This window comes from Raphanus sativus, chromosome 2 (assembly GCF_000801105.2).
Source record: "Raphanus sativus cultivar WK10039 chromosome 2, ASM80110v3, whole genome shotgun sequence".
NCBI classification, from domain to species: Eukaryota; Viridiplantae; Streptophyta; class Magnoliopsida; order Brassicales; family Brassicaceae; genus Raphanus; species Raphanus sativus.
Window position 1 is genome coordinate 37,039,587 of NC_079512.1, and position 9,702 is coordinate 37,049,288.

The 9,702-nt window shown below is 35.0% G+C and overlaps 2 protein-coding genes across 2 annotated transcripts; one reads left to right on the plus strand and one right to left on the minus strand.

Annotated features, from left to right (window-relative positions):
- The first annotated feature begins 2,206 nt into the window (after positions 1–2,206).
- Positions 2,207–3,517, plus strand: LOC130508217 (uncharacterized). The gene is made up of 4 exons (XM_057003569.1): positions 2,207–2,390; positions 2,800–2,907; positions 3,017–3,184; positions 3,285–3,517. Exons 1-4 carry the CDS (start codon positions 2,289–2,291, stop codon positions 3,408–3,410), a joined length of 504 nt encoding a protein of 167 aa, XP_056859549.1. The 5' UTR covers positions 2,207–2,288; the 3' UTR covers positions 3,411–3,517.
- Positions 3,518–3,572: 55 nt separating this feature from the next.
- On the minus strand, positions 3,573–6,234 carry LOC130508216 (vacuolar-processing enzyme gamma-isozyme). The gene is made up of 9 exons (XM_057003568.1): positions 5,889–6,234; positions 5,587–5,751; positions 5,356–5,512; positions 5,200–5,285; positions 4,915–5,114; positions 4,782–4,830; positions 4,464–4,676; positions 4,155–4,361; positions 3,573–3,955 (listed from the first exon to the last, which is right to left on the minus strand). Exons 1-9 carry the CDS (start codon positions 6,096–6,098, stop codon positions 3,773–3,775), a joined length of 1,470 nt encoding a protein of 489 aa, XP_056859548.1. The 5' UTR covers positions 6,099–6,234; the 3' UTR covers positions 3,573–3,772.
- Positions 6,235–9,702: the final 3,468 nt, after the last annotated feature.

Here is a 9,702-nt window from a genome sequence, read left to right on the forward strand (position 1 = left end):
TCTTTCTGATTATTTATTTGTGGACTGAATTTTATGTGTTGGAGATTAACGTAGAACTAGATTTTGATCCGCGATTTAGAAGCGCGGAATATTTTACGATAAAAAGTTTCACTAATAACTTAACAAATATTTTGGTAATTTTTAAAGAACGTGTATTTAAAATATTTTTGCATTTAAATCAGTGTTTTTAAATTCAACCTGATTGTGATTATACCCGTTAATCCGGAGATCTGACAATTCAATTTTGGTTTTTAAAATATTAATATTAAAAAAAATCACTAAACCTCGAGACTAACTGATTGAACTGATGGATGACCGATATGTAATCTAATTGGATTTAAATTGTAATAGTTTCATAATTTGTAATCTTATAATCCAAATTTTAAAGTTCATTATTTTGCAATTTATGAAATTATGATGTATCTACAAAATTCTAAAGAGAAAATGATAGATATAAAATAATTAAGATTAATTATTGTATTGTCCGGAAACATTGATAGTAGTATAAAAAATCTATTGTTTGGAAATATTGATAGTAGTATAAAGAAATAAATATATTGTTTGGAAACATAGATAGTAGTATAAAGAAAGTAACATTAGTGATTTAATATAGGTTTAACCCCTGTTCTAAACTACGCTAGGCGCTAGTCGGGCGGCGAGTCCGGGCCTAGCGAGTTACCGAAAAATCGGGGAGTACTCGGAGATTACGCGGGGCCTAGTTTTAAATACAATTTAATATATTTATAATATGTTTAGTTAATTTTAAATATGATGACACAAGTTCTTATACATAATTATAACTTTTTTAGATAATTTTTTGAAACGATCTCCTTTCAATTTATCGAACATTTAGATTTGGGCGTGTTTGATACGAGAAAATCCCTAATGTAGTATATATGTGTTTGTTTTGGGTTAGATAACTAATTGTAACTATTTAGTAATCAATAATTATACAAATCTGTTAATAATGAATAAAAATAATCAATCGTATTTCAGCTTTAAAAAAAAAAAAAAAAAAAAAACTTAGGCGGTCAACGCGGGATTAGGCGGGAATTAGGCGGTCAACGCGGGAATTAGGCGGTCAAACGCGGGTCAACGCCTGGATTCACCGATTTGGCCCAATTCGCCGCGGCCACCCACCGAATAGCGCCCAGGCGGCCGCCTAGGCGGCTAGGCGGCCGCGTTTTTGAACAGGGGGTTTAACTATAAAGTATAAAAGTGTATTTAATTTAAAAACTTACAAAATAAATGTTAGGTCCAACAGAATGTTTCTGTTTTAATAAGATAGATAGATAGTATCCGCCACGTTATTGATTACAAAAAGTAAAATGATAATGACGACAATAATGTGCAAGTAATGACGAATCAACTTAGAGGAATAACACTGTGGGATTGATTGGGCACGAAGCAAATGTACACTACGTACGTGTGTGGCTTTCCGAAACCGACGTCAAGCCAAATGGCAAAGACAGTAGATTGACTTTAATTCAACGTGTTTGGTTGTTGATGGATTCTCAAAGAGGTTGCGTGTTGGTGCGTTCCCACTATTCGCACGAGCCTTTTACATTCTTTTATATTTTCTTTTCTTGCGGTGACATATTATGTCAGAAAGTAACAAAGCGTACCACAGGAGCAAGCTTCTGTATGTTGTTGTTTTGAAAAGAAAAAAAAAAGATTTATAACGTGTGTTTTATATAATAGCGTACAAATGTTGTTGTAGCCTAAATTTCTGACTTGCAATACATGTGTGAGAATTAAGATAAGAGACTCGGAGACCAAAGATATTTACACTGTTTACTGTCCAAGTTCGAAATAGATTCGATCGACTTTTCTTATTTTCAAAACTTTAGTGAAGTATGTAAATAAGTGCTCACAAGTCTAGTTAGCTATTGTTTGCTAGATAATATTGTAAAAAATCAAAATCATTATGTCTTGTACAATTGTGAAAGAAAATTGAATTAGCTATTATATGGAAAACCATTTAAATATAAATAAAAATAAAGTTTATATCTTTTATCAAAAAAAAAACATTTAAATTTGGTGACTCTGAAAAGCTTCAAAATGATTAGTGGGCCGAATTTTCTAGTTGGGCTAATAATCCAACGAGAAATGAGACATCAAAAATCCAATCATTGTAGTCCACTAACAGATGTCGAACTTGTATGTCAATAACCGGATCGGAATTTACCGATCCGACCGGCCTGTAAAGCAACTTGTTCATTCTCAAGACCTTAAAAGTTAAAACCACCTGGGTCAGAAGGAGATTCTTAAGAAGGGAGAAGAAGAAGATGGTGAACTATGTGCTTAAGATAACAGCTGATCTCGAGAATCTCACTAATCTCCAACCCTCCGGTGGATGCGACGATCCCAACTTCCCTTACCTCTTCAAGGTTTCCTCCATTTTTACAGCCCTAGATTCGTTTCATCGCTTCGTTTACTTTTTGTATATGATTAACCGTTCCTCTGCATAGCTTTAGGCTTAAAAGTTTGATTTTTTTTACTGTAAAATGCTCTCATGGTGCTTGTAGCTGCTCAAGGTATTTCCTGTTCAGAGTTTCCGTTTGAGCTTTGACAGAACAGTCACTGGTTGTTGTCGGAAATAAAACTGCCAAGTGTTTTTTTTTTTTTCTGTAATAAGTGAGCAAGATCAAATAGTATTGGTCGTGTCACTGCCTAATTGTTATTCTGAGTCTTCCTCAATGATGATGACTCAGTAGATGATGTCTTGCTTGTCTCCTCCCTCATATTTAGCATGGAAAGTATTTAATTTAACAGATTGTTTTCATGTGTGTGTTTTAGTTGAAATGCGAACAATGTGGAGAGGTGACTCAGAAAGAAACATGTGTGACTTTGAACGAGACTTTTACTCCACCTGGAGGTAGGGGTACTTGTCATCTTGTTCAGAAGGTAATCACTGATCTTTACTCTTTCGTCATCTCTTTATAATATGCATGTTTTTAAGGACATTTTCTTTATGCTTTTGGCTTGAAATTGACTTGGTGAGTTTATTCTATAGTGCAAGTTCTGTGGAAGGGAAGGGAATGTGACAATGATTCCTGGAAAAGGTCGTCCTTTAACTCTTGAAGATTCTGAGGCTGGAGAGCATGCCCCTCTTATGGTGTTTGACTGTCGAGGCTATGAACCCATTGATTTCGGGTTCGGTGGATTTTGGAAAGCTGAAGCTGTAAGTTGTAACAGTCATACTCCAGTCTTGTCTTTGATACTTAATACTTTACTTGCAGCTATCATGAGTTGAGTTTTGTTTTTTTGTCTGGCCTGAACAGGAATCTGGAACCAAGTTTGATGAGATTGACTTGTCGAGCGGAGAGGAGTTCACAGAGTACGATGAGAAGGGCGAGTGCCCTGTTATGATATCAAACTTCCGTGCTAGCTTCACCGTCACCAAGTAAAAGACTTCAGGGGTCCATTGTTCTGTTTTCTGATTCTCTACAAACTTTGTGTATGTAAAAACTCATTTACTCAGTTCTAATAAAAGTTACCATATTCTGGAACTCAATTCCAATTCTCGTCAGCAATCCAAAGTTTTAGAAATTTGCAACGGAGAACGTATATAATAAGCAAACCTTTGTATACATTAACTTCAGCTTCTACAAGCATTTTGTACATTAGCAAATGGATAATCTGTAATTACACAATGAAGAGGGAACTGATAATGAGATACAGGGAGATTAACCATTACAAATCGAAACAGGAATAGGAATATTTGCGCATTGGTACTAGTATTAACAAATGCAAAGAGGGATTAGGGTTTTTAAGCACTGAATCCACGGTGAAGAGAGCTCCAAGGACCAGGTGGGATTGAGGTGCAAGCCTGTGAAGCTGCCTCTTCCATTTGCTCCATTTGGATCCCTTCGTTGCAGATGTTTGCAAAGGACCTCATGTGCTTGATACCGTACTGCGACAGGGATCCACAGTGTCTCTCAAAAGCTCTCACCTACACCATACAATGAAGGTTATGTGTTTTCTTATCAATCACTAGAGAAGCAAGTGTCTGACCTCTCAGTAGCCTAGACTAATAATACAGTTCTGGGCTCCACAAACTGACTTTTCTATCTTATATAGAGATCCTATGGAGCTCGTTGCAATGATGTAAAGAGCTGATGATAAGATTGGCAAGTAAAGTATTTATTTACCATGTTTTTAAGGCAACTCCAGTCATCGGCGAGTGGTTGTCCAGCAGGCCTTACTTTGTTTAGTACTTCAGAACCTTCTGAAATGCCAAATAAGAGTTTGCCTACAAGTTTCACACTGTTATCAACATGAAGTCTGTGAGACATGGCTTCAAGGACTTGCTTCTGCGCTTCTGTTTTTCTGGTGGAACCTTCTGGTGCCTTTCGGTACTTCACGAAAACAATAACAAGGCCAAAGAATTGTAAATTCACCGGAACTAACAGAAACTACTGAAGTATCTAAAATATGTAAAGAAGATAAGAAAAAAGAACCTTATCCCAGAAATGGACAAGATCTGCATCACGCTGGTTTGTAACTCTTGAAGGTGGTGGCGTCAGTGAATTAGCATCCACAAAGGTGAAGTTGTCGTTGGCAGGGTTTGTTCCCATGTAAAGGTCGAGCTTATTCTTGTTAAGTCCTACATCGCCGTATTGCATGACATGAGAACCATAACTCGACCCAGAACCTACAGTCCTCCTTTTCACCTGAAAACACAAGGACACACATTAGCCAAAGAAGCAAGTTACAGTTGAGAAAGCTCATCTCCATCATTACTATTACAAGATTTGCAGATAAAACAAGAAGCTTACAAGTTCATATTGTTGCCGCAGAGTCTCAGTTTGTAGATTGTGCACGCCACTGTTTCATAATAAATAAATATCAGAATCAATATACAGGACTCATAGAGATTTAATATCAGCGCCTTGGGATCCTTCAGCTTACCTGTCTTCCATCCAGGCAACACTGTATAAGTCACCTAAGCAAGTTTCATACTCAGGTGGAGGGCTAGGCTCCTCTCCGGGGCAATAGGTACCCCAACTGCTTTCTACTGCGTTCGATGCAGTTGTGGCGTAGATGTTTAAACCCTCTTCAAGAAGCCCTTCAAAGATACTTCCAGATTCACAAGCTTCAAGATAAAACACCTACAGATTTGCTTGTTTTAGTATTTTACTCACACATGCAGTACCAACAACAAAAAACATATCATAAGAAACCTCAGCGACTCACCAAACTTTTGTAGTTTCCGGAAGAGTGTTTTTTCTTCAACACATCATTCAAATCATTAGCATATAAGTAAGGAGAAGTCGGCATCCCTGCAAAACAGAACCATCAGTATGTATTTTAGTCAAAACCATCCTCCTCTCTGAATTTCACCGAACTCACCGAGAACTCCAGGACCACCATGGTCACTGTAGAATATAAAGATATGATCATTTGGACCACTATCCACAACCTTCCCACTCCCTCCCTTAACAGAACTCTTGTCTCCAAGAATCACAGCAAACAGATTATCAACAGTAACATCATCTCCAGTGTAATCCTGCCACGCACAAACAGATTATTAAGTGAGAGAATCTTTTAGATAGCAGAAACCAAAGAGAAAGCAAAAGCAACCTTGGGAACTCCTTGATAGACATCACTTCCATGAGGACTGTTGATAATGATCCCTTTCCTCGGATTCTCTTCGTTATCAGCGATATCATCATACATGAACACCACTATATTCTCCTCTTTCAATCCTCCTTTCCTCAGAAGTTGATAAGCATGACAAACATCCGCCTGCAAAAAAGTTAGTTACAACCTCATCATCATCATAAACACTAGAAGAGTTCACACTAAAAGCTCATGGATCCATAAACGTTATCTCGATCAGAGGCGAAATTCGATTAAAACGGAGGAGGAATCGAGACGATTACCTGATGCCTGTAGTTCCAGTAACCACTCGATCCGGCGACTAGAACAGCCCACCTAGTGCCGGATGATGAAGAATCGTCGTCGTTGTTGGGAGGGCGGAAGAACCTAGAAGCTTGCGAGGGGAGTTTGATGACGTCGTCTTCGGGGTTTTGTCTCGCGGCGGAGACGGCGATCAAGGAGAGCAGGAGAACGGCGACGGGGACAGGTGGCATGGTTGGGTAGGCGTTTGGTGACGTGGATATGAATCTTTCCCGGGGGACTATTTATTAATGAATCTTTTTTTCTTTTTGTTTGTTTTTGTCAACCAATCAATCAATATTGTAAAATGAATCTTCTTATCTGAGAACAAACACGTCTATCTAGCTTTGCTTATATAAACACGCCAGCGAATAATTCGTAATTATTTTTATTTTCTACTATAATATATAGATTTGCATATCTGGACACATTTTGATAATTATCTCGAAAAAATGACATTGGTTTGTAAAATTTATCTTTGTTGATGATACAATTCAACTAATCATGATCAGGCCGTTTTTGTTTTTTTCTCATTCTATTCAAATTGTTGGGGTTTGCTTTCTTTAGCCTTTGCTTAACACTTAAATAACGATCGATGATTTGGTCTCGAAGATGCCTAAATTGTATATACTCTTTCTTGGTGAAGAGATGTTCTTGCTCGGTGTCTCTTGAAGCTAATATTTCTTTTATGTTTATTTATAATTTGAGGTTTAGCAGCTCGTGATTTTAGATCTTTATTTGTTGGCTTTGTTTTTTCTTTTGTTATGTTGGAGAGTTCGTTTGAAATGGATGGTCTCAGGATAAAAACATTATCGTTCTCCATTATGGAAATGGACTCTCCTCGAGCAAGAGAGCTTTTTGTCATGACTCATAAAAGATCCGTCTTCTATGTAAGATTTCTAATTAATTTTGGACGTTTTAAAACTAGTTTTTGCAATTCTTTAAATGATCCAAAAGTTAGCAAAGAAAAAAAAATTCTTTCTAAATGATTCCGTGTTGGTTTTGTTTTCTTTTATAGTTCTTGATCATATGTCTTACTCTTATCTAGTGTTTTTCAGTTGACATCTGGTTTATGTATCTCATTAGCATGTATCTATCAAGATTTTTTATTTTTAATAATAGTTAAGTGACAGGAGATGAAACTGAAATTACATATAGTATGTACAATATTTTTAGTTCTAAATATGATTTTCTTAATAAATAATCAAATACTCTCCAGTTAGTTTAGGTTCGTAGATATAAATTCTCGAAAATACAAAACTAAAGCTGCAAGTTTTTTTTGTTGCTTCTTTTTACAAATTTTAGCAAAAAAAAAAGTTTTTTTTGTTGACAAACAAAGAAAATCTATGAGATTTTTGAACCTTTTTGAAAGTTTGTTGGGTCAATTCTTAAAAACTTTCTAGATAACTCGAATCACAAGTTTGAAAAGAGATAAAAAAAAATGTAGTTGCAACTTTGAACGTTCAAAATCAATTACAGCAAAACGATTGTTGTCATATACCCCCACTAGCGTTATCTATAGCAGTAGGATATATTATCCCATCTTCTTTTGGAATCTAAATCTATGTACCCTACTATTATTAGTCAGAGATGGAATGCCAAAGCTTGTGGGGGCAACAAAGATATAAATGAAACAGAGAGAATCACAAAAGAAAAATACAAAAGAGTGAATGGAATCTTTTCCTTGCAAGTCTCTCTAGCAAGCAACGAAAAAGATGTATTTCGGCTTTTGTTTCTTTCTTCCACTTGTTTTTATCCACTAACTTAACTGGCACCCTAAGCAATCAAAATCAACCAATGCATCCATACATATGATACTTTTCTCCCTAAATCGATCTATCGACTTAAGGGAAATTATATAAGATGGTAAAATACTTTAAAATCGACATTCATAACTTTATAGTTTTTAGCATTGAATAGTGAACACAGTTATTTTTACAATAATACTTATTTGGCGTTATAAATATTAAATTATCTTTATTTTGTATTTTATTATAATGCGTTGAGCAAAAAAAAGTCATTTCCATTTTAAAGTTTTTATATGATAAAGAAAGAAAAAATGAAAAGTTAGATATTATATCAATCGTAAAAATATTACAACCGTTTGTTAGAACCAATTATATCATCTTTGTTAGATTTTATCATCAAAATTATATAGCAAATTATTTTTCAAAATAAAATTGATATCGCAAATACAAGAGAGCTCGGAAAACAAATTTAAATTGTTATTCCGGTAAGCTCCAATAATTATTCAATAGATTCCCATGACGTGTGTCCAAAATGTCAAAAGTCCTTGTTGCTTTCATCCCACGACACACACTAGCTCGTAACATGTCTATCGTTTCTTTTCTAATTAATGAATTGCACGACTTAACATACAACGGTATATGTACATACAGTCACACTCAAAAGCAAAAAACACAGAAGTCTGGTTAAGCTGTCGTGTCATTATCTTTTTCGCAAGTTGGTTTGTTTAATTATATACGCCGCTGAAAGTTTGGCACTTGATGATAGAGAGACACACGACAGAGATAACATCGACCTTAGCCGTCGGATATTTCTGTCTCAATGCATTAGCGGCCGCCTCTTTCTCCGCGTTGGCCGCTCCTACCTCGTTCGTAGAATTCAGTATCACCGTAGCCACTTCTTCGTTACTAAGTACATCCCACACTTTTAAAACACAAAAGAGACGACAAAAAGTCATTACTCATTACTTACGCGAGTGGCGGAGCTAGGTGGGGAGTGGGTGGGGCAGCTGCCCCCCTCCTAAATTTTTTTTGGGTGTAATTTTGCTTAGAGTTTTTATAATGTCCTGGATGAAAATTTGAATTTATAAATATATTTGGTAAATTTTTATAATATATTACTAGTGTTTTGTAGTCAAGAAAAGCCTTAAATGTTGGCCTAGATAACCGTCGTAAATTTAATTGATATTTTTTTTTTTGAAATTTGGCTTTAGTTTAATTGATGTTTTGGTTCGTTTTCTGAATAATACTATAATAGTAACCAGCATAGACCCTAAAATTTATATAAGTTGGTTTCATATGGTTTTAATTGCGATTCAATCTTGTTTCGGTTTTGTTTTATCCGTAATGGAAAAGAATATGTAGATGTACTCCATCAGAATCAAGGAGAAGAATCTGGTCGCGAGGAGTGATTTTATACGTAGAGATATGGGTGGGTGTTCGGAATCGGATTTTTCGGATTTTTGGGTATTTGATACAGGAGTATAATACCCTTCAGGTCGGGTTCAGGTAGTTTTAGTTCGGGTTCGTTATTTCGGGTCGGATCGGATATTTAGATTTTGAAGGAAAAAATATTAAAGTTTTCATTTTATAAAGTTTTTGTATTTAAAATTTTAGTTTCGATTAACTGACTTTTTATTTTTTTTTTAATAGATTGAATTATTAATAGATTTGGAGGTAAATTTCAAAATAAATAGACATTCATTTGGTTATTATTTTTTAGAATTTGGATGTAACTTTTTATTAATACATGAAACAAAAAGCTTGATATTCATTTTAAGTGAATATCAAATTATTTTTCTTCATAATTATATGTATATTATATAATTTTAAAATATGTGTGACATCAAATATATTGTATATTATATAATTTTTTAAAGTATGTGTGACATCAATAGAAAATATTTTAAATAAAATGAGAGATGAAAACTAGAAATATAAGGGCAAGTATAATATATTGATTAACCAAAGCATTCATAAATAGATTTTGATCATGATTAACAGAGTAATGACCACTAAACTTTCATTATTTAGTTTATTAGCAGCAGGATCA